This window comes from Anas platyrhynchos, chromosome Z, assembly GCF_047663525.1.
Source record: "Anas platyrhynchos isolate ZD024472 breed Pekin duck chromosome Z, IASCAAS_PekinDuck_T2T, whole genome shotgun sequence".
In the NCBI taxonomy this organism is placed as follows: domain Eukaryota; kingdom Metazoa; phylum Chordata; class Aves; order Anseriformes; family Anatidae; genus Anas; species Anas platyrhynchos.
Window position 1 is genome coordinate 22,886,266 of NC_092621.1, and position 26,018 is coordinate 22,912,283.

General features: G+C 38.5%; 2 protein-coding genes across 2 annotated transcripts in view; one reads left to right on the plus strand and one right to left on the minus strand.

The window, feature by feature from the left end:
• Window positions 1-285: 285 nt before the first annotated feature.
• On the minus strand, window positions 286-23,826 carry SGTB (small glutamine rich tetratricopeptide repeat co-chaperone beta). Its single transcript, XM_027446371.3, has 11 exons — window positions 23,668-23,826; window positions 22,466-22,618; window positions 16,837-16,940; window positions 16,079-16,148; window positions 12,761-12,860; window positions 10,260-10,364; window positions 7,263-7,401; window positions 7,113-7,175; window positions 5,086-5,123; window positions 4,757-4,840; window positions 286-3,781 (listed from the first exon to the last, which is right to left on the minus strand). Exons 2-11 carry the CDS (start codon window positions 22,563-22,565, stop codon window positions 3,670-3,672), a joined length of 915 nt encoding a protein of 304 aa, XP_027302172.1. The 5' UTR covers window positions 22,566-22,618; window positions 23,668-23,826; the 3' UTR covers window positions 286-3,669.
• A 20-nt stretch (window positions 23,827-23,846) lies between these two features.
• Window positions 23,847-26,018, plus strand: part of NLN (neurolysin) — a 37,629-nt gene continuing 35,457 nt past the window's right edge. Inside the window, exon 1 of the mRNA XM_027446368.3 lies at window positions 23,847-23,983. Coding sequence (XP_027302169.1) covers window positions 23,958-23,983 — 26 coding nt within the window. The 5' untranslated portion in view covers window positions 23,847-23,957. The remainder of the gene's footprint in view (window positions 23,984-26,018) is intronic.

The window sequence follows — 26,018 nt, forward strand, 5'->3', positions numbered from 1 at the left end:
ACTATTTCAGGCTGAAAGAACTATCCTTTTATGGATAAGTAAATTATTTTAGACTTGTCTATATCCAAAATCTTTCAATTTTAAGAAATTAGATAAATTTAAGACCAGCTAACTAAATTGAGAAGATGAGCTCATACAAAAAAAAAAATTGAAACCATACCTTACACATTTAATAAAATGCATACCAAACAACATAAAAGGTATTAAAAAAACAAACACAGTATAATCTGTTATTCTAGTTGTACCAAAAAACGAAAACAGTAAAGCCACAACTATCAACGCAAAAAATGTAAATAACTTTTATTTATAATCTGTTTTCAAGTTAAGTTGACACAAACTGAAGGAGATGTGACCATGTGGTAGTAAGAGGTAGGAGAGATACAGAAATGGTAGCCAAGTTGCATTTTGCCAGTATGACTATCTGTAGCCTCAAATGATGTTATGATGATTTCTTCAGAAGTTGCAGATTTAATTCTGTCTCAGGACAAATGAGTCTACTTTATAGTCGTTACAAAACCAAAACTGCAACTGAAACAATTTCTACGCTGAGTATTACATTTGATGTTTCTCTGATCAGGCATACTTAGAATATATTTCCATGCAAGCAGGTTACAGGAGTTTACAATTTGAATGCAAAACACTTTCTTTTCTAACCGGTATCACACTTAAATGTTGATGGAACGGTAATGATACAAAACCAGTTTGGTGATAAATACATATTTGTTCAGTTAAATGATGAACTGTAACTGACTTTAAATTAAAGTAGTTTTTATTGGGATTGGGGTTTACCACTTGATCAAGCAGAATGAAAAGTTTTAGTGCAAAACAAAAGTGCAGTTATCACACAGGAAAAGATTCCTTCCTCACCCTGTGATTGAGACGTATTGCATGACTTTGTGAAACAATTTAACCTATTCAAGACAAAATAGATTTTAGCATAAGTGATCCCTCTGTTCCTGGCTTCAATGGAAAAGCACACCATGACAGCTCCTGTTATTGGTTACGCTGTCTTTCTTTTTACTGGGGCTACAAAGCCCTTTTTGTTAATGTACAAGAAACAAAGAATGTTTACAAGTTACGTATTATGCTAATTGCAGCACATTCCAAAAGGGTCAGCTAATGCCATCATTGCAATGAATGTTCTGGTTACATATGATCTGTACTGACATAACACTTAAACATGGCAATATTTTAGTATGCAAAATTACATTGAAATCGTCTTTAAGAGCAAATTGCAAACAACTAACCAATGTTTCAATTCCATTTTACCTTGGGGATTGTTACCCCACAAATACAGTAAGCTATAGGGCTGCACGTGAACAATGACAAAGAAAAACGTATGTTTATGGAAGAGAATACAACCTCTACAGCAGATTTTGTGTATCATACAATTTTCATTGTAGTTTTTATGGAGTTCTCAAGAGGTTCTTGACACTCGTGCTGTTTTGAATTAGAAAGAAAATGGACTACATGAAGCTTGCTGTCATAAGCAAGCATAAACTGAGTATGAGAGACCTTGATGTGCTGTCCAGTCCATTCTGAATTTACTGGTTACCCCTCATCAAAGCTAGTAGGGCCCACTTTGGTTGAGAGTATTAAAGAAAAATAAGAGGAACGACGAAGATTTTTGCAAAGAGATAGATAGGGTGCTAGGAGCAATGCTTCTCTCCTCACACAACACACTACTTCAAGCAATGTCTGTAGAGTAGCTTTAACCTACTTTGCACCTCACTGACCCTTCTTGTAAATGGGATCCTGGCCTCTTATGTGTGACTGAATTGAAGTCACAAGTTAGATTCAAAATCTGAACTACCTCTGATAAAAGATCATGTTAAGAATAAATTTCTTTGTCATCAGATAAGTTTTTATTTGGAAGTATATTTAATGTGAAGCTTAAAGATCTCTACAGCCTCAAAAAAGCAGCTACAGCAACACATACAGAAATTAAAAAAAGAAAGCATCTCAATGCTATATGTAGGCAAGCCCTGCTGAAACTATGAATGTCTTGAAGTTGCTGTTTTAAGCTTTAAATCTTTATTCAAAAGATGATACGAGTTTCCTGGGTTTTGTGTGTTCACCAGTTCTGTTCATTTTTCCTTAGCCTCAGCTGCATTTTTTCCTCGCTTCATAGCTGAAGGCTCATACAATAGATGTACAACTAGCATTTGAAGTCCTAGACTTAGTCCCAATCTTTTATTTGCCTCTACCTGAGGTGTTGTTTTTTTATTATTATTTTTAACCACACAATGCATCAGATATAATGTATAAAGTCTAGGAGTTCCTGTGTATTTCTCCCTTTGGGAATCTCTGTTTTACTCATCCACATGCTGTCTCCAATGTGACTGGCCAGCAGACGTCACTTTGTCTTAGGAATCAAAGCAGGCTCCTCAAATCAATTTTGATACGCAAAAAAAAAATTAAAAAAAAAAATTGAGAACTTCCCTGGAGACAAAACAAGCATACCTTGTAGCAGAAAGGAATGTGAACACCAGGCAGAATTAAAAAGAAAAGGTAATATAACAAAAATACAGAAAAACAGTGGTATCTTTCAGAATAAGATGCGCTAAGCAAAAAAAAAAAAGATGAGATAGAAATATCAAAGATGGGAAAAATCTTTAGCTTGACCGCACACCCATTGCTTAAAGGAGATGCATTACAATGAAACTGAAAAAAGTCCTTAATTGTTCAGGCCAGTGATTTATCACACACGAACAAAAAGAGAATCCTGCTAAGGCAGCTATTTTGGGATAAGTTTTCAGTACTAGTTATTTATACAGTCATTGAATCAGTGTTAGCTTAGTTATGACTGTTAAGCTTATATTAAATCCTGCATACATACAGAATGTAATGCAGTTTGACATCCCCATGAAAATAGTGCCACACTGCTGACCTCCAGGGCAACCATGATGATTTGAGAATATACATGGCAGTAGAGGTGCCTGAACCTTCTTAACACGATTTCCTTTCCCTAGCCAAGTAGCATTTTGGTATCTGTGGTATCTACTCGGGATTTCCATCCTTTCCATCCACAGTTTGTGGTACTCCTTCATTTGCAATCATTTCCCTCCCTTCTGCCAAGTGGAGTTGAAGAGTATTATGTGGTACCAATGACGGCCCCTCCACAGATACAAGCAGACTTCAGACATGATATTTATACACACTATATATTCCAACACTGATTTATGCTCATTATAGAAGGGCACATCAGATGTACATCAGAAGGGCTGATGCATCTATTTTTTCAATAGTGTATTTGACAGGGAGTTACAGCTGTAACAATTTTCACCATCAGAGTAACATGCCTTTTGCACTAGGATTTTAGAATTAAGTTGTTACACAAAGTCAGCCCACTCCAAAACTCCTTGACACTCAACACCTCTGGAGATCAGTCTAATGCACATACTGAAAATGACTTGTACATAGGGATTTTAACAGACCACTGAATGTATTTAGTGTATTAATTTTCAGAGGATTAAGTATACATAAATGATATGTTCCAAGTTATGTGCAATAGATCTGTTTAACAGATTTATTATTGTTTGCAAACACACACGAAGAATTTTCTGTCTTCTATTCAAGCAGAAGAGTTAACAATGGTGCTTTTTGCCAACTAACTATGGTATGCATTTTGAGGTTATATACCATTCCAATTCACATGCCTTCTTTAAGTCAGGAATGCTCCTCAGTACTGCCACTGAAGGATCGGCTCCGGACGTGATTTCTCAGTTGCTCTATAAGTTCTGGATTCTGCTGCTGTATCTGTTGTGCAAACTGCTGCCCCCTGTGTTGAACAATTGTAAATAAAATCACCAAGTGAAAAAAAAAAGACGAGCAGCTTTTGTAACAAACCAAGACATCCGAACATAACTGAAAGCTTCACTATATGAAAGCTGAGACTAAAGACACCTTGATTAAGCCTACCCACCAAGTTAGTTGTAGTATTATGACTATCTACTTAAAGTCTCTCCAAACAGAATCTTAATTCTTTCAGACTACTGCATCTACTTGGTAATATGGAAAATATTACCTTACTCACTAAAACTAAAATTTGGCAACAAATCTATTCCAGTGATTTACTCCCTTCTCTTTGAGAGGATGCACTCCAGTAGTTAAAGGTAACTACTCTTCTAGTTGAAATGCAAATTTATGTTAGTTTTTCTAGAAACATGGGATGTGGCTAGCAACTTGTATTTATGAGCCATAGGCCATTAACAGAAAGCATGCATACAGTTACACTGAAGTACACCTGAAGTGTGCTGATTCTTCCAGATGCATCATTGTTATCTTATTATACAAGATCTGGGTCCTGGCTCTTGTAAAACTCATTCCTATTACACTCACCTCCCTGAAGCCCTGTTAGTCTAAATGGAGGAATGCCAGAGCACTGTCAGTCAAGAGAAAACTTTAGAACTTGTTGCAACCTGCACTGAGTAGACTCATAGAGTACAATTTGAAAGCATGTGTATAAGCAACTAAAGGTTTCAAGTAGCACTTTTACTAGGTGGCATTTGAAAAATGCACAGTGCATGAGAGCTAAAAAGTGAAACTGAGCACATGGTCACTCCAATTGATGGAAATGTACAATGCAAACAAACAAGATGGAAAGTAAGCCTTTAAGATCTGTTTTAATAATAATCAAGCATACAATGAGTAAAGGCCACAGTTTAACTGGTCTGACACTATCCCTCTTAAATAGGTGATGTGCAATAATGTTTCCATAAATGTAACAGTAAACTGAGTGATTGGTAGTACTTACGCATGGATCAGGCTGGACAAATCCGACAGGCCACCAACACCTGCAGCAGGGCCACCGATGGCATTTGACATCATCCCCGACATCCTGGAACAGTTAGCATAGTGTTGGCATTGGGGTATGCAGGAACCTTTACAGTAAGCAATAAACTGTAGTTCTTTGTTGAATTGCTGGGAGAAACTAAGCTGTAAGAAGAAGAAACTGCAGTAGTTCTATTTACAGTAAGCAAAAATAGGACTACATTTTCAGGAATTCAGTGCCATCTACCTTTTCTCTTTTAATTCGAAGCCCTGAAGACATTTGTTTTAATGGTACTTCATTTTAATACTTACAGTTGTTGAACTTGGGGATTCTGCATTAAGCTTGCTGCCTAGAATAGATAATATATAGCTGAAATTATAACACATTAACTTCTTAGGTATCACTGAAGGAATTCTACAATTTATTACAAAATCAAGCTAAGTTTATGTCTACAGAGATGAATGGTCCCAAGCAAAAATAATCGTTGCAGGGAAAAGTGTTTTTTTTTTTTTTCAATATGTTAAACAACAAATTTTCATTGGACATGCAAAATATGACAACAAGACAAACATAAAACCTTGTACTCTAAAGCTAAAAAAGATTAACATAAGATTTCTAGGTACTAAGGTTTTCAGTAGGGCTTTTTAGACAATGGTCTGAGTTTTGTTGATTCCCAACTGAATAAATCAGTTTTCCAACTATTATTACTAGAGACATTAAGCTGTTGAGACTACAGAGACTAACCAGATTGCGGACTTACTTTGTACTATGGTTTTGCCATAACATGTATCTTCTTTGATAACTTGCCTATCTTCTTATTTCATAGTAAGCATAAGGTTATTCATATCTCTGATTCATAAGGTACCTCAAAAATTCTGTTGTGTTTACTGTAGCGTAAGAGTGTATAGGGACAGACACTACAGAATAAACCAGGTGATGGTTTAAAGTCAGTAGTGTAATTCCTACAGAAGTCAGTGGCCGTAAAAAACAACAGTTGTATCTGCTCATTCGCTATCTTATTAAGTGTAGTACAAAAACCAGACATGCATAATATCAGTTGGCCAATATATCTCCATGCAGCTTCTCGAAAGTCATCTGTTTTCTCTAGTCTACATTTGGATAAAAAAAAGCCAACTAAAGATCAACTCTGAGGGAAGTACAGGATTTTTTCTCTCTCCCACCAGTAACAGCTTTGATGTGGCTCAAAAGGAGGCCAGAAATAGCTTTCTCAAGGTCAGTAACTTTTTTTTCCTTAAAAGAACAACAAAACAACAACCACCACCAGCAAAAAAACATCCCCACCTCCCATCACAACCACCACAGGAAAAGTTTGTTAATTAATTCCTGTCTGGATGCCCATTATTCACTTAATCTGGCATCTTCTGGAAATGATACAAACAATCATTTCGTCATAGTTAGCTCCACATTAAAGAGTACATCTTTGACTCTAAACAGATGCAGACTGTCTGAGTAAGTCATGTGGCCAGTGAAGCTGTACACAGAGTCCCAGTGTTATTTCACCCCTAACGCCATTAGGGAGTTCACCTCTTCCTTTGCTTACCATCTCCATACCACAGTATCAGCTGCATTGATCTGTTTTCCATGTGGGAGCACTGGTTGAAATGTCCTACCCTAGAGAAGCTACCAGAAGGGTAGTAAAGTTTTAACTGGAATCTCAAAAGAAATAAATATGTTTTGCATTTTTTCCCTTCAAGTTCTATTCTTTAAAGTTAATTCATACAAATTGGCCCGGACAACCATGCATGGAGAAAACTATTGAGGGACAAAATCACAATTTGCCAGCACACTAGAAGTAAATGAAAGCATTATGTGTTAATTACATTCACTATCTTTGCATTTCTTGAAGTATTAAACACTTGACAGTGACAGGGAGAATTTGAAAAGGTAAGAACAAAAACGTGTTCTGGATAGTTCTCTCCAGGAAGTTACTTAAGCATTTGGTAGACTGCATCTGAAACAACAGCTATTCATTTAAGAAGTGATTTCTATGTATTCACTGTTAATTATTATGTAGTGAATAGAAAAGATATTTCCACCATACTGCTGACAAGTGTTTTGCTGTTCATTCCATCTGTAAAAACAGCATAGCTATCTACACATATCATTGTTCATAAGTAGGACAGAATCAGTTGGAAATGAGACAGGCATCAGAGGAGATTCATCCTCCACTTCTCAGTTTGACTGTAAAATCCCTTTGAAAATAAATTCAGTATAGCGCAACTATTGCCCATTATAATAAACATTAAAATCCCTTGTGTTTAGAGTTGTTCTTAAGAATTCAGTCTTAAAAGCAACATGAAGTTTGAAATATACTCACCATACTAATGAAGGCAGGATTATTTATCAAGCTTGCCATGTCAAAACTCAGTCCAGTTCCAGTCTAAAAACAAGTAAAAATCGAAAGTAAGTTTACCTCCAAAGTCCCAGTTAAAACAATTGTTAATAAATAGATGCAGAGCTAACTTACAGGACTGGACATGTCTCTTAGTTTCTGTTCTGCTATTTTCAAATTTGACTTGTAAGAGTCATTTTCTGGATCAAGATCCAGTGCTTTTTGGTAACTGGTAATTGCTTCTTCAAACTTATTCACTGAGGTCAGAGCCAACCTAATGTGAAATAAAGAAATCCTGGGTAGAACATACATGACTATCAAAAGATAATGATAGATTTTTCTGCTCCAAGTAAAACAGTATCTCACAACTAACTCTTCTCTTAAGCACTAAGTTAAAAGAAGTTTTGCTGTTGTGTCACTGCTGCTTAGAGTAAGCCTTTATTGTAGTAGAACAGATGATCCCTCAGGAACTCATTCTGCATCTATATGTATGCAAGTTTCATTAAAGAACTCTTTGGCATTATCAAGTGATTTAGTCTCTGTTTTAGAGCACAAGTTGGATCCAACATGAGCTCAGAAATTCCTTTAAATATTTCTTCCATTTCTTTTGATCCAATAGATAATTCAGAAGGTAAGTAGGATGGAGATACTCTTAACGTAAGTTGTGCAGTTTCAAGAAACCAAACAGTAGAACCACAAGTTTCAGTCTAACAGCTTTTTGCACTGGATTAGTTGCAAGGTTCTCTTGGAACTTCTGCTTCACCACTTGACAAATGGGTTACACAGGATAGTAGCAATATCTGTAAGAAACCCACGTGTCAGAGAAGCCTACTTAATCTTTTGAAAAAGATTCAGGAGAGCACAACATGGATTATCTACTATTTCTGAAACAATGTTTGTTTTCAAATTTGATTAGTTCCTACATTTAAAGCATTATCTTTCTTTGAGCTATGCCAGAAGTCCATCTGGTTGCAGTTTCAGTTCTGCCTTCTGCTATATATTCAATTTATGCTGATCTCAAATCTAACCAATTTTTTTCTACATTTCGTGAAAGGTCTGTGTAACCTACATTCAACTTCTATTTAGTATTCCAGTTTCCCTTTAGTATGTGCTGAGATAGATATGCAGCCTGTGTTGATAATAAGCCTGTGCTGAAACCCACTAACAGAACTTAGTCCTTTATGTCAGACAAGAGAGCTCAGTGTTAGGACACATTGGTCACAGTCATTACTCTCAGTGATAAAGAATTCAGTAGCAGTACAAAAATCCAGGGTTTTCCAATAAAACTTCTGGAGGAACCCATGCAATATTAATGTTTTCTCCCTTAGCACAGTTGCAATGCAGCATTCTCCCTTTTGGCCCATTAATTTGCCGAAATAGTTTCTGACCAGAGGAGAAATGCAATCAGGTATTTCTGTGATGCAACTGTGTTTATTTATGGGGAAAGTATGCTAAATTCCGCTTCCTGGAACACACAACTCAGAAGAGCAGGCAAGTTTATCTGCTCGCAATTTCAGACCCACCTCCTACCCAGAAGAGTGCTCTCTCAGTCATGCTGGAAGCACATCTTTAACTGTCTACACTGCTCCCATCTCTGCATATTTCTGTGGCACTTCTGTTCCTTTCTGCAACACGTACAGAGCTTCCATCAAATCCTCAGAAAAGCTGATGTATGTGCCTTTCTAATGCAGTCAGAAATCCTAGCTTTCTCATAAGGAATTCTTTTTGAGATGGTTTCGGCACTTTTTTCCCGGTTATTACTAAACAAGCACTGTTTCCTGACTTAGCCTGTGCCAAATACATTATTCTTTCAAGCTGCTGAGTTAAGCAACAATCTGTAGGTAAGAATATATCCTCTATTTAAGCAGTCAGACAAAAAAGGAGAAGCTTGGGAATGCCTGAGAATGATCCCACTTACACTGCTTATCAAAGGGTACACTGCTCTTACATCCAAAATTCTAAAATAACCTCCTATTTCCAATTAAATCAACCTGTGGTTTCCCTCTACCTCCCTGAAATCTGGGGATTTTGGGTTCTGCTATATACAGAAACAATATAAAGACAGTTATATAGGACAAAAATTCAAAAGTTCTTAAAATTTCAAAGTGAATTAGCTATGCACAAGACAATCTTAAAGGCTACGTTTGTAGTATTAAAATAAACTCGGTCTGGGGAGGTTTTCAAATGACAGAATTCCATCATTTTTGATCTTAAATAAATGGCCCCTGGCACAGCCTTGTCCCAGGCCAATTAGCCCAAAAAATTTTAGGGCATGGTTCAGAAGTTAACACTGGCCAAGGCAATTTAGCAATAGGCAGTTTGGATGTGGTCACTCCATACTGCAAACAAGATTTTAATAATACAGACACAGGCTATTTTGTGCCATCTGACCCCAAAGAACAATCCCAAGCATTTTTTTTGATTTACTAGTATAGATAAAACCACAAAAGCCAAAAGTCTGCATTCAGCCTACACCTTCATAATACGCTTGATTATTGACTATGCAAAGCTACACATCTCAGAAGAGTGTCCCTTGACTAAAGCAGGCATTTCATTTGGGAGAACATTTTTGACATTTTTAGATATAGCACTTCATCAGACCCTCTGCCTAAAGGGACAATCTTCCTAACCACTCAGACAGGACTGAGAAAAAATGCTAACAGGACAGAGCTTAGTCTTGCCCAAATATCCACCTCTTCACAGTCACTGAACAGAAAAATCAAGCCTCAACTGCTAGCACTGAAGGCCCGGTACCTTTAAGGATACTGTTTTCTAACAGCATCATTAGCAGATTCTCTTTTCTAACAGCGTAATTTTTATAACTCATAATTAGGTAGGAGATAAAAAAGAAAAACACATCATGGCTTCCTAAACTAAATTTACAAAGTTGATAAACTGAAATTTAAAAAAAAATGAAAATCTAACTGACAAAGTCTGATATGACAATGTTGAGATCAATCACAGATACAAAACTTAAAGCCGACAGCATGATAGGGTCATCTTTAGAAAATTGCTACACTTTCAGGACAAGAATGTCAGTTAAGCAAAACAACATAGCTCCACTTATTTCAGAAAATGTATGGTGATTTACATGTGGGCCTTCAGCATTTACTCAGATTTCTATTGGCTTACCCCATTCTCCCATATGCTTTGCTGTACTTCGGGTCTATTGCTATGGCTCTCTCACAGTCCTTTATTGCTTCACTGTATTTATTGAGTTTACTTTGAGCAGCAGCCCTAGGAGGAAACGTGGAGGGGAAAAGAGAGAGTTTAGTCAAAAAACAGTAAAAGCAAGAACAAAAAAGCTTAGGTATCTGCATGTCAGTTACTGACTTTAGACATGTTTTGTCTTATTGACATTCATTAGTTAGGCAATGCCTCAAGTTTCCTTAATCAAGCAGGTCAAGCAAATGTTCTGAATTAGGTCCATGCATAGGTGCATTGCTAGACTGGGCTTTGGAGAGCAAAGACCCACCTTTCAGGACACAAAGGAGAAATTATTCTAAAACTATTTTATATCTAGTATATGACTATGCACAGAACACATCACAAAACCTATTGCATGAAGTGAAACTCTGAATTAGTAGTTGACATTAAATTGTTATTTAAACAGAAATACTCTACACAATTGCACTTTTCCAATAAGGACTACACTTTTATTGCATTTTGAAGGAATACTGTGATTTTTCTCTGCTCTTTTTTTTTTTCCTCCCCTTAAAGCAGTTAAGTCTGTGCTTCAGAAAGCACAGAATTGCCTTTCAGCATGACCCATCCCATTTGCTCTCTGAATCTGACTTCAGGATAATGATCACAAGGAAAATAACAGCATCACACTAATTTTGAACTGAAGTGATATTTCTTTTACATACATAACTGTATTTCAGCAAAACTCATGCTTGCAAATAAATTGGGATGACACTTCTCAATCTCTGAATTACTAAATTAAAATTGTATCTCCACACCAGAGAAATACTGAATGCTGTGGTTATTTATACAATAAGGTTAAAGACTTGCCCCAAACTAAAAAGGCAATTGTAATAACTAATATTCAAGATTTTCCCAGTTTGAAAAGTCTCAAAATACTCTAATTAGTTCTTCTTTGACTAAAAAGCTATAGAAGAAATAATAATATTTCCATGGCATGAAGCACTATTTTTTTAAAATAGGAACGCTAGATGCTATAATCATCACTGTATTCAATCCCTTCTCCTGTGATAACCTCAGATTGGATGTTTTCTCTGACTTTGATTAAAATCTTTTCTGAATGGACTACTTATAGCTTTTAAATATTTAAGCTATGTAACAGTTGTCTAGCTCCTGTAGATGCCAGTAAGGTTTGTAGGTAAGAATTGGGGACAATGCTTAGTTTCTTATGTGTTTGAACAGAAAGTGTGAAAGTGTTCTTTCCATGTTTAAAAAAATAGTGCGGTCAGTTACAACTTCAATGGCACCTAACCTCCCTCTTTATCCCACTGCTGTGAGTAAAAAGCAATGCTGTTAAAGGTGGTAATTCTTCATGGATTCCAAGCTAGCTCAAGTAAGATAAGGCCTATCTTTATTCAGACACAGCATCCCTCTGGAAACTCCAAAGAACTGCCTATCTTCTTTAAAGTAACTTTATACAGTACTGGGCTCATTGACGTCAAGATTCATTTTGGTGCTCACAAATGTAGTCTGTGATGATGTATAGCACAGAAAACAGTGAAGTATTTTCACTCTTTTGACAATTATAGATTTGGTGCCAAAGCTCATTCTACTGAGAAATCTTTCAGTTATTTGGGAGGCTTTTGAATGAGGTTTTATATTTGATACCTAAAATCACTTATGCAATCATTCTTAAAGATGTAAAACAATATTACTATGCTGTGCATTCCCTTTCTCTTTATGCCTGCCACGAAACACTGAGTCATATACTTGCGTTTATCACAAACTAAACTCTGGAGTAATGGAAGCACAGCCCCCAAAAAGGAAAAGTCTATAGAGTACACTGCCACAAGGCCAGGTTGACTGCACTCAAGTTAATAAGTCCTTCTGGTAACAGATGCACTGAAGAGTGAAGAGCAAAGGAGCTCTAGAGGCATGGCAGCTTCAGCAGGGCTCGTAGATTACACTGCTTTTGTTCTTATGTTGATCCTTAGGGCAGTATACTGAAAGTGCATGCTGCTGCTAGGATAACACGCCCTTCCAGAATTCATCTGGTCCAATGTCAATGCTACACTGAAGAAATAATTATACAATGAAACTACAACAACACAGTCTTGTTATTTTTCCAACAGGTTGTGCATAAAAATGCTGAGTACTTATACAATCTTTCAAATCTCCTAAACGCTGTAACACATTAACACTATTTTTTCCAAGGGAAGGCAATACTATAGGAGACAGAGATAGCAGCTGAATCACTAGACCATTGAAATAAAAAAAAAAAAAAAGGCTCCTACTACTCTTAATGGACTGAGAACCACAGCCTACATACTGATTTAATATATTAATATGTTAATTTAATATGTTAACCTCTGCCTCACACGTAATTCACATTAAATAGCCCCACACTATTTTGATCTACTTCATATTTTATCTTTAAAATAATGTTTATTAAGTTTGAGAATAAAAAGTGTGTATTATTCTGCTTTTACCTGTTGCAGTAATAGACTGCATTGTTTGGATCCAGTTCTATAGCCCTAGTGTAACAATCCACTGCTGCAACAAAGTTTTCTTCTTTCATATGATTGTTACCTGAAATAAATTATTAGAAGCTCATAAGCAGTTAAAAGATACATTATTATGTATGAAAAAAAGTAGAGAAACTACATTATTCTAAATAAGGCAGTTCTGATGGCACTTTGGCGAGATACATGCTTTTAAATACAACTGGCATGGAATAAAGCAAATAGAAGTATCTACTATGTCTGTAAAATTCATTATGCACATGGTAGTCCACCACATATGCCTTCCTCTTCTCTTTTTTTCCTTTTTTTTCCTATTCAACACTTTCCAGATAGTTTCTGCTGTTAAGTAAAGATCCCTTTGTTGAGAAGTATAACTGTAATAACTCTAATACAAATTCATCAGTTTTAACTAACTTCCCAAGCCTCATAGTCCAATAGGCAGTATGTTAATTCCCTTCTGGTCTCACATCTACCAAAAACGTCCCTATAACTACTCACTTAATATGGGAGATAAAAGCAAAAACCAAGCACACAGACCCCACTTGTGTGATGTTGTCACATAGTTCATAAAGATAATGAAAAGCATATATAGCACAGGCAATCCAAAGTGATTCAGAAGTGAAATTTCTTACCAAAGCTCTGATCTTCTATGCAATAATAAAGTTTCATACCTGATATTTTTAAGTCTACTACAGTGAAAAGGCAGAATAAAGTAACTTCTCTACACAAAGAAAATGTTGGAGTTAAGTTCTTTCAAAACTAAAGATACCTTCCATATTTCTTCCACCCTGACACAAGGCATTCCTGGTGGTTTCTTTCTTTGTTTTATCTACTTCTTCGTTACTATAAGAAGTCCTAGTTCAGAGTGCCTGAGTCTAAGGTTGTTCCAGGTGCCACTGCTATAGATTCTTGGCTTGCTAGATCCTGCAGAACCTGTCTAGGTTTCTCAGCAACATCAAGAAGTTGTCAGGAAACAACAGACTTTCACTGATTTCCTTGTATTTTGGTATAATATTTCAACCCTCTCCGAGACTAAGCAAGAGAAGGGACAGGTCAAAAGGTTACTACAGCTGTAACTTTCTACAGTTACAACTGCACAGACAAATGCTAGAATGTTTCAGTCAGAAAGAAAGAAAGACTATGGAGCAAGCAGTTTTAGGTGACAATACTAACTGAAAACAATTATACTTGCATTTATTTGTGACTACAAAACAATTAATAAACAAAATCAGATATATGTAACTAAGTATCATCAATATACTACAAAATCACCTATTTTAACAGTGATACACTAGACTGTAATTACAGTCAGCAATCACTGCTAGTGAGAAGGCAAACTCAAACTGTAATTTCATGTATAGAATCACAGAATCACAGAATTTCTAGGTTGGAAGAGACCTCAAGATCATCGAGTCCAACCTCTGACCTAACGCTAACAGTCCTCACTAAACCATATCCCTAAGCTCTACATCTAAACGTCTTTTAAAGACCTCCAGGGATGGTGACTCCACCACTTCCCTGGGCAGCCTGTTCCAATGTCTAACAACCCTTTTGGTAAAGAAGTTCTTCCTAACATCCAACCTAAAACTCCCCTGGTGCAACTTAAGCCCATTCCCCCTCGTCCTGTCACCAGGCACGTGGGAGAACAGGCCAACCCCCACCTCGCTACAGCCTCCTTTAAGGTACCTGTAGAGAGCAATAAGGTCGCCCCTGAGCCTCCTCTTCTCCAGGCTGAACAAGCCCAGCTCCCTCAGCCGCTCCTTGTGTACTTCCAAAATACACACAGACTATAACCGCATCCACCTCATTTTTACAGGCCCACCATCTATGCATCTTTCCTTTAATTTAGAGATCTACAGACTAAATCCTACTGGCAGTTCAGACTCACAAGGTAGCTGCCCTCCACAAGAATGTAGCAGTTAATGTTTCTCTGAAACAAAACTGCTATTGATGATCATCAAAGCTGGAATTTCTGATACTGCTCTGAAACAAAAGTGACTCAAGATACACGGCTATGTTGGAGCTCGTTTCAGTGGGTACCAATATTGCTCTCTCTGCCTCTCTGCAGCTCAAAATTGGCTAAAGGAAAACAGAAGAACAGATAGACCTGTTTCTGCTCAGATTAAGCAATCCCATACAAAAGAAAACACAACAGTATTAACTTATTTTAATGCTGGCCAAAAAAAAAAAAAAAAAAAGGTTATTCTTTTGAGTGCGTATCCTTTTATAATGGAAGTACTACCTACTGTTATAATGTATTTACCAAGCAGCTCTGTTTAGGATTAAGCCACAAACCTGCATATAATCTGTACTCTCCATTGCTTACAATAAGCAAAATATCAAGTGATTTACAAGGGCAGAGAATTAAATTCAAGTATTTGCTAGTCTGGAGGGTATATCAGTCAGGTTTCATAATGACCAAGAAAGAAAATTAAGCAATCTGATTTCATTTCATCCTTCATTAGTCAATTTCTAGAGGGCAAGTTTGAGGGTGGAGGAGGTACAGGCTGGTGGCTGAAAAGGTGTGTGAAGTTATTCCATAAGTAAGGACATACAGACAGAAACCACAAAATGATAGAATTACAATATTGTAGAAGATAAGGCTCAAATGGATTTCAACAAATTGATGTAATTTATTTCACTAAGCTCAGACAGACAAGTACTCAAAACTGACAAACCTGATACCAGTGATAGATAAATTTGTGTGAAAACAAAAAGGACTAATATGAGAGCAGCATTTAAAAATAGGATATGATGTTTTAAATTTATTATGGGAGTTAACCAAAAGCACTATGAGCAGTCCCAAATTGCTTATTAGTTCTTCTGACTGCCAACACTTTCAAGTGCCCTTTATCAAAGTTTAGACCCCTTCATTTTTTTCAGTAGAAATATGAATTGCTTTAGTATCACTACACTAACACACAGCACACATTCATTTTGTTTTCTTAGTCCGTTTCACAAAGCCCTGAGGACTAACAGATTAGAAGATGGAAGACATTAATTTAGAGCATGAATTGCTGTAATATCCACACCTAGAAAGGACTGGATATCCCTGAAGTCGTATAACCACAGCAAGCCCTGCAGGTATTTTCTTAGACTCTGAATGGCCCAAATTACTTACAAAATAACAGTCCCCTTACAAAATAACAATCACCAGTGGAAAAAGTGTGAAGTTTTTCTATGAGTTGTGTTGCCCAGTCCAGCTGCTTTACTATCACTATCCATTATAACCAAAAAAATATTATTCAGAGCACAAGATGCTTATTTCTATGTTAATTTACAAACCTTCATCCTTCAGTTGGTCCGCCTTTTCAATATCCTCTGGTAAAGAATCTGAGAGAGGCAGCATGTCATTCTGTATGTAAACAAAACAATACTTTTTCATTAAAATACAAGCTGTAATTGTAGGCTGGACAACATTCCATCAACAAGCAACAAGATTTCCTATTTTGCAGAGTACAAAACTTAAAACATCACTAAAACCCTTAGAAGAGACAGATAGCTTGTTTTCTACTACCAAAGAAACCTCATGGCTCATAACACATTTTAAGGAAGCCAAGAAGAACACAGTTGATAAGTCTCTACAATCCCTGGTGGTTTCTGTGCCTCCTGTACTAGAAACTCAGAGATAACACATATTACTAGCATGGATTTTAAAAAACTTAGCATTTTAAGGTTAGCACTTAGGGATATGTTTTTAAAACTGAACAACTAAATTATTTCCAGAAGGGAATGAGAAGCATCATAAAACAGTTGATGAGCTCAATCAGTTAACTCAGGGATAATAACCTTTAAGTGAGAACTATACAATCCACTGTTCAGTAACATCCTACATTGAATTGTCCTTGTCTACTTCAAATTAATTCCTCCCACTGCCCCTAAAGATTCTCGTTCTGCCAGCTTTTATGGAAATTTCACTCTTTTCCCATTTTCCTTAAGTTTTCACATTTTTTGACCTACATAGCACTGCAAGGTTGTGTATACAATACGAAATTTTATCACATACTGGCAGAGTAAGTCTAGAATTTAAATTAAATTCTTACCTTGTGGAAAGAATTTCTGAACATCTCTATCAAATGCTGTGGAGGGGCAAGATGAGTATCTTCTGGGTTAATCTTAAACACAGTCTCCAGACACTGAATTGCAACTTACAAGAGGAAAAAAAAATCAGGTCACCAGTTTCTCAACAGAAGTTTAATTTCTTTAATTTATTTATAAAGCTGTGATTCACTTCTTTATTCAGCTAGTAAGAACAGCAATTTGAAAGACATTGTAAAATAAAGAGGCTACCCGATCCGCAGAGAACTGGCTATAAGCCATACAAAATCTTATGTAGTTCTAACATTATTCTTAAAACAATTCATAATTTTAATTTCAATTCTCTCAATCATTTGATATATTTTTAAACATACAAGTATTTAACAAAAGCATAACAACTCAAAACACATCACATGACCCATGCCAAAACACAGCCAAACTGCCAAAAGTTTGTGTGACACAACAGAAGAAAATGGTTTATCTTTAATTACACAATAAATGTGGGATACTTGTTAGTTTTATCTTTTCTGAAGTAAAATATATTCATTTGAAGACATTGTCTATTAATAAAATGCTTCATTAATCACTACTCTTCATCCTGTAAGAAAATCTCTCTACGGCATCCTTTCACACATTCTGTTGTGTAAGGATTAAATGGCTCTCCCAGTCCTGCAATAATCTACATACGCTCACATGAAGCAATTCTAAAAAAGGAGTAACCAAGTGCCAGAATGAAGTTTTAAATGTCATCACGTTTCCAGACAAAAGAAGATGAATAGCAATTAGTAAGATATAGCTTTGTCTATACATTAAGTCTGATAGTTATTCTATCTCAAATTGTATTGATACTTCCCCTATCATGTTGAGAACGCAGTAGAACGCTTCCATTAAGGTACATGTATATCATCTAGACGTTTTAGACTGAAAACTGAGGAGGAGCAAAGAATCTTAATAAAGCGTAGCTTGAGCAGAAAAAAGTATTTTTTCTGTCTTATTCGATAGATATCACATTTTTAACCTGAACTAGAGATAACTGAGGACAGCTGAATTCAAACTAAGTATCAGTAAAAAATGATTCTTAGAATCTATAATTAATTTCACTCCAGTGTTAATGTAATAAATGTAATGCCAATAAGAATTCAAATTATAAGGGACACCAACGCTGATCTCAAATTAAAATTAAAATCACTGAAAGCTAACAACAGTAAGGCCAGTTTGAGGAGCCTGTTTTCTACACCACAGCTGGGCAAAACAGAAAAAAGTAAACTTGTAAAATGAGTAGTTAAACTTTGAACAAGTATTTTTTTTTTAAACTCTCCTAACATACAATAGAAATTATTCAGAAAAAAATTTAGTACCACAAAATTAAAGTTGATAATATGTAACAGTAATTGAATACATAGTATCAACTTTAATTTTAATTGAATACATAGTGAAATACACATACAACTTGCTCCTGTAACCTATAAAAGTTAAAAATACATCAGTTTGCCCCATTCTAAATTCCTCAATAGAAGTGGTGAAGGATTTGGGTTAAACTCCTTTACCTCCTACTATGTAAAAAAAATTATAGTAAAGTGAGCACTGATCATGCCAAATTCTGGATGATATATTAGCAGTACTCCTCGTTGGGTCTGTCATAAAATCAGTGGAACTGCATGTCTATTTTTTTGTTATATGACCTAATAGGAAGCTAATGCCCAAAATATACCTACCCTTTTTCCCTCAAACTTATTTTCACCCGAAGACATTCCCTTTCCTGAATCCTTCTCCTGATTTGTACTTTTATGTCAATTTGAAGTACAATCTTTACCTTTCTAAGGTATTGTCTATAACAGTACCTCCTTATCGGACAGGAGATTTTTTGCAAAGTGCAGTAGTACAAATCATGCTTAAACAAAAGAATCCAGAATGTATTTTCATTATCAGGAAGTATTTCCATTAAATAAATAATCAGTTGTTACGGTGAAGTCTTTAGTTCTCTTTTAACTGAAAAATGGAATCCTTATAATATCTCAAAAGTACAATTAAAACGATGTCTTACGGGATGAATCCATAGGTTAGAATAACAACCACATCTTATCATGTAAGACAACGATAGAAACCCATGTAAAAATACATTGCCAAAGCTGAAACTTTTCCAAATCAGACGATATATTAAGTTGTGAAAAGATCAATAACTACCTTGTTTTAAGATATTATGGTAAAAACCTGGCCCAGTAAAGTCAAAGGGGTGAAGATATGTTTTTGTTAGAAATGTATCTCACTTAAGTGAGGCACTGTTAGCTGCCACAGGCTCAAAGTCATCAGAAAGTTGTGAAAGACTTACAGCACCATGTGAGCTATTCACCGATGAGGCCAAAGTTATCTGTTCTCCCTGTTACCTCCACCATCACATATACTTCCAGAGACCTAGGCTGTTGCTGCACCTCATACAGATCACCTTGCAAACCAGCGCAGATCCCTACCTCCCCACTGAGCAGCTCAGAGTACATCTGGGGCTCACAAAAAAAACCCTACTATGTGGCAACAAGAGCACGTGGATTGTGCTGGAGCCCAGCTCAGCATCCCCAGTGCCACACAGCTCCAGGATCTTTTGCTGTCCATGCTCAAGCTGCAAACAACATCGAGGCGTCACAGCAGACTTGCAAGCTGTTGATCACTGAATAATGAATATTAACTGGGCTGCTGAGGTATCCTGGTTTTGGCTGGAACTGAGTTAATTTTTTTCAGAGAAGCTCACACCTGCTGTGTTTTGGATTTTTGATGAAAATTGGTGTGTTAACACTGCTATGTTTTAGCTGTTGCAGAGCAGTGCTTGCACAATGGCCAGGATGTTTCAGCTCTTCGTGCTGCCCTGCCAGTGAGGAGCTGGGAGGGGACACAGCCAGGACAGCTGGCCTCATGGGGCCAGAGGGATGTCCCATACCATATGGGGTCATGCTCAGCAATAACAGCTGGAATAAAGAAGGAGGAAGGGGAGAACATTTGGAGTGATGCTGTTTGTCTTCCCAATAAATCATTATGCATGACAAGCCCTGCTTTCCTGGACGTGGCTGAACACCTGCCTGCTGATAGGAAGTACTGAATGGATTTCATTTTTTGCTTTACTCGTGCGTAGCTTTTGCTTTACCTAGTAAGCTGTCTGAATCTCAACCCCTGAGTTCTCGCACTTTACCTTTCTGATTCTTTTCCCCATCCCACCTGGGGACACTGAGCTATGTGGTGCTCAGCTGCCTGCCAGGGCTAAGTCATGACATGAGGCCCCTTTAGTGCTCAGCGTCAGCTTGCTTCATCTTACACATACCTGTCCCCCAACTCTAGTGTTACACACATACCTCAACTTAAGGGGTACATGCCAGTTTCGAGAACTCTGCCTTTGAGGACTCACTGCAGTACAATCATCTCCAAAGTCAGGAAAAAAAAAAATCACAGCCTTGTGCACTTCGTAGACAGTTTCTGCTTTAGTCCCACAGAAACAGGTGCTACAGACAGAAAAAACTTGTAGATACTGCCAATAGGAAAGGGAAGAAACTGCTATTTAAATACACTGTCTCAGGTATAACTTGGAGGAAGCCAAGTTGCCAATTCATACAATAGGGTTGAGTGTTAGAACAGAGACCTGTATCACTTCTCTGGATCCTGGATTGTAAAAGAGTGTATTTCTCCAGTCTATCTTACAATTACTCTGATTTCTCAAATGAAGTCATTTTTATTCATTACATAAGCATAAAATTCTTAGAGGAAAATTACCATATCATTGACATCATTTTGTAATATAAACATGCAGAATGCAGGAGTTTGAATACATGCTAGACTTATATTTTGGTAAGGTCTCAATTTTATTTGTAATGTTTTATCTTTTTGTTGTTTTGCGGGGAATGAGAACTACTTAAATTACTTCTTGGCATAGATACTTATCATACTGTGTTTTATCTTTTCACTAAGATACATAAGGTATCAATGAAAAACATTAGTCACATTCTTTCATCCCTTATGTCTTCACCTGGCATTAACCAATTCAATGCGTAAGACTCAGAGTACTGTTATTCTGCAAGCAATAAAGATATTTTGCTCAACTAAAGTGACTCATTTATTCAGAATGCCTGCCCCGATCCTCTAACACATAGCATATGGTAGCAAACTTCTGGCAGGGTACAGCTCTAAAATTAGGATTTCATATCTGTATTAAAATGGTAAGTTTCATATCAGCATTTAAGCACAAGTGAGGTTTTATAATATTTTTGTTCAGAAAATAGAATCTGAAAATTGTTGATTCCTTCAAATAAACATTGGCTAAGGCTGCTCTACAACAGGTAATCAGGTAAACCTTCACAGGCATAACCCAATGCTTATCAGCATTATTATAAAAATGAAAGGAAAATTTGTTGTCTCCCATCATATGAAATACTTTCATGAAATTAAATCATTGCTTTCTTTCACCAGCTGAACAGAAATTTATTATCAGAGTATCAACATAACCTGATACTGGTTAAATTCATAGATGACTATCATTTTTCAAATGTGCAGACCCTATCTGTGGAATATCTTTTGAATAGCATGCTACAAATGTCCATTTCTTGCTTCCATTGGTAAATAATTAACTACACTGTAAAAGCAATAGGCAGCGGAAGGAAGAACATTCCAGGTTTCCCTTTTAAAGCTTATGCCTCTTAGACTCAACTCCTTAAATTTCAGGAAACTCAATGATTGACTCCCTGGATGTTGTTTATTGCCCTGGTAGTTCTAGCCTTCCTCTTTATACCTCCAGTTCATCCTCCCATTGAGTCACACAGCCAAAGACTACTTAGAGCAATGCACTGGTCTTTTAAATAGATGCTATGAAAAGCTTATTGCAGAATTAAGAATCTTTTTGTTCTTCTCTTGCTTAATTCCACATTGTGATAATGCCTCCCAGGATTTAGAGAAAAGGAATGAGAACAATGTGAAGGAGGAAGACACATCAAACATTAGTGAATGTCTCAAACACACAAATGTCCATCTTCCTGTGGCTATGTCTTCTGTTACTAGAAGTTATATACTAAACTGATAATATTTGCTACTGTGTGCTCTTTGGAATTACTGTTTATGTGGAAAAGCAATGCAAAGCATTTTTTTTTTTTATTTTCCCCATTCTTAGGATCTTTTAGATTTCCTTCATAAACTACCCAGAATTCTTCTACGTATAAAACAGGAGTTCTTCCCCATATGCCAAAATCAATATATGGTTATTTACATCACACACACAAAATGCAGAAGGAAAATAAACATAAAAGTAAAGTGAAGATGAATCAGTTGGCAAAAAGTTGCAGGCTACATATATAAATCATTCCCATGTCTTGCATTATGGCTTTGTCTAACTTGATGTGGTTCAAAGTATTAAATAACTGTCACTTAAAATTCCGGTAATTTCACGACTTTAGAGCACTTTTAAAATGAGAAATGTTTTAAAATTAGTTATCTTAGAAATATGAAGATCATTGTTTATTCTCATATAGTATGTTGTAGCAGTTTCAGTGAAGTCACCTCAGTTACTTTCTATACACAATAGAAATACATTTGGCAATATACACCAAATAATTTAACATAAGCATGCATAGTACCTACCCACATATTACTATCTTCATCACTTACCTTCCAGGCTTTCTTGTTCATCTGGAGTGAAAGTATCTATCTGACTCTGCTCTCTCAAGAAATGGATGACAGCATAAACCAAGCGCTTCACTGATGACATTTTGAAATTGTTGAATTTCTCCTATGTCTTAAGAAGAATAGGATCTCCTATTTCTGGAAAGAAAATTAAAAAAAAAAAAAAAAAAAAGGAAGAAAAGCTTTATAATATGGCAGGATGTATGCTTTGGGCCCAGTCGTTAATTCCTAGAGCATTCCAGCCTCCCACCGACCTCAGTCAGAAACACACCCAAAACATGAAAAATCATCGAAAAATCATCCTTCACGAGACAGCCGAATAAAGCAGTGCCTTGAGACGAGCCATTGAATTGTAAGCGTTATGGGGGAATCCTACAATCCTCTAGTCTACGAGCAAAAGAGGACAGATTTCCTTGGGCTCCTTCCTGCCGGAGAGGTCACCGAGGATAAACCCAGCAACTTATTTTCCCGAAGGATGCAGTTTGGGTTTTATTCACACACCTGGAAGCGGGGTCACACGCCTAACTCATACAATCCATTAACCCTGCATGCCGACTGGGAGATGCAGTGACGTAAAGGTGCAGCACACGCTTCCACACGCGCCCTTCTGTTTCCCGACCTCGCTGCACGCTCGGTGTTCCCTGACACGGGTGGCTCCGTCCCACTGTCGGAGTTATGTAACTTGGGGGAAAACCTCGTCTCCTCCAACTTTCCCAGTTATTATTTTTCCACAAACCCCTCCGGGGCCAGGCGGGCACCACCTCCCCCCTTGATCTGCTGTGGGGGGGGGGGAGGGGGGGGGAAGGAGGCTATGGGGGGGGGGGGGCTCAAACGCAGGCTGGGCACAACAGGGCCGAGACCACGGGGGCTCACCCCACACCTCCCCACTCACACTCAGCCTCACACTCAGGTTCACACTCACACGCCCCTTCCCTGCCACGGCAGGGCTGGCTGCAGGCGGCTCCCACCGAGGAAATACCGACCCGACACCAGCCCCCCCAGATCCCCCGGCTCTCCCCGCATCCCCCCGGACCCCTCGGGACCCCTGGGGACCCCTCGGGACCCCCGGGACCGAGCCCCCCCCGCCGTCCCCCGCACCCCTCGGCTCCTCCGGGCGCCGCCTCGGAGAGGGGCTCGGGGGGGGAGGCGCGGCGCGGCCGCACGGCGGGGGGGGGCATGGCGCTTACCGAGCCGGGCAGGGCAGAGCCAAGCCGGGCTGAGCTGAACCGGGCTGAGCCGAGCCGGGCTGAGTCGCTGTCAGCGCCGCCGCTGGGCGGGGAGGAGAAAGGCGGCGGCGGAAGCGGATGCGCGGGGCGGCTGTGGCGGTGCCCGCGGCCGGCGGTGACAGCGGTGACAGCGGGAGCGCAGCCGGCCCTTCCTCCTCCTCCTCCTCCTCCTCCTCCTTCTCTCTCCTCCTCCTCCTCCTCCTCCTCCTCCTCCTCCTCCTCCTCCTCCTCCTCCTGCGGCCCCGCCCCCCATGCTGGCCCTGTGCGCGGCTCGCAGGTAGGCGCCCAGGGGCTGTGGAGGGGAGGGGGGGAGGCTCGTGGGGCACCGCCTCAAAATGGGGGGCGCCCAGCCCTGCCCTGTCCCCTCGGGGCAGGGATCTGGGGAGCAGCATGAGGCTCCCCCCGGGCATCGGGGGCTGCAGGGGGCTGCGGGGGACGAGGGGCGAGGGGGCTGCGGCAGGGGGGAGCCCCCCGGGCTGCGCTGCCTTTGTTCGGGGGGAGCCGGGGCGGGCAGCAGCCGCAGCCCCCCCCTCCCGGATCGCCCTTCTGCTGCCAGGTTCAGTGCACAAAGACTTTATTTCCCCAACGCACATTTGCATCTTTATATATATATATATATATGTATATATATTTGTTACAGGCGTTTTCGCTGTTCTCCATGTTTTGCGCTGGCTGCCCATATATCTCCTGCAGGTCTTTCAGACAAAAAGAAAGACGTGGAGTGCTTGAAGCACTGAAGTTATTCCTTTAGGGGAAAAATTAAAAGATCAATCTTTCCAATTTGCATGTGGAAACTATAGACCCCTCCCTCCTAAATGCCAAGAAAGCGTTGGGTATTGATTTAGGCATTGATTTTTTTTTTTTTTTTCACCACGTGTTGTAAGCACATCAGGGAACGATCGCTGCAATTTGTTAATTGCATTATTTTTGTCAGTCTTCATTTGAGTGTGACCAAGTCATTGTTCCCCTCCAATCCCTCAAAAATAAGACTGATCCTGGATGCCAAATAGAGACCTCTGACTTCCCAAAGATAAGCAAATGGCTGCAGAAGTGTTGAATAGCAAACACACTCACAATGTTAATGTAAGATATATTAATATCTCACATTAATATATGTGAAATGTCAGTTTTTAGGAAGTTTCAAATGTGTCATAAGTTGAATAAAATGATTAAACATTTGACACATGGATTAGTTAAATTGGGACGATAGCCTATTTGCTCTTTGAGGATATTAGTAGTAATGGAAGAAAAAATGAAGTGGGAAGTGTGACTTAAATAATTTCATTGTCCTAAAATAATACTCCAGGAATCAAGAATTCTGAAGACTTTCTTTCAAAATCTTCAAAATAATATTTTGAGTAGCAAAATAGATGTGTGTGGGCTCTGGGAGAATGAGAATTTCTATTTAAGACCTAATTTTAGATTTTTGTCTCTGGAAAGAGAATCTGAACACGTTTTTTTTTCTCTTGATGGGGAAGTGAACTGGCAAGAAACAGGGTTGGTGGGAAGAGGCAGGAGGAGGAGCAGGGAATGGGGATGAAGGTCATAAAACTGGGAAGACCTTTTGTAGTGGCTTTCCTATAGCATTTTCCTATAGCATACTTATTGCCTTAGAGTGTGTGTGCTTTCCTTAAAATGTCAGGTCCATCTCCAGCGATGGCAAGGACCAGGCAGGAAGCACAGGACGTCTTTCACTTTCCCTGTGCTCCCCAGACTGCACAACCTCATCTGTGTACCCCAGCAGAACTGGTCTCCTGTGGAAAAAAGTGACAGCCGCCACCTTTCTAACCGCAGCAGGCTCTATAGAAACAATTTGGCTGCTCAGCAGAGTTTGCAGAGCAAAATGTTCCCTGGACCTACTGAGTCAAAGATGTCAGCCTCATAAGCATTTTGTGGTCTGAATTTGTCCTGTAGGGCACTGGTTGGAACAGACTAAAAAAAGCAATGAAATCAACATCTTTTGAGGAAATAACTGTTCTGACATTCTCTCTACGAAGACAGAAGGACCTGAGGGAATGGCATGGGGCAGGGACAGGGGAAGGTCAGGGTGGGTGTGAGGAAAACGTTCTTCACCCAGAGGGTGGTTGGGCACCTCTCCTGAGGGCAGTGGTCACAGCACTGAGCCTGACAGAGTTCCAGAAGCATTTGGACAGTGCTCTCAGACATCTGGTCTGATATTTGGGTGGTCTTGTGTGGTGCCAGGAGTTGGACTCAATGATCCTTGTGGGTCGTTTCCAGTTTGGGTTATTGTATGATTCTGTGAAATGCCTGGCTTGGAAAAAATTATTTTCAGTGGTTTGGATTTGACAGAT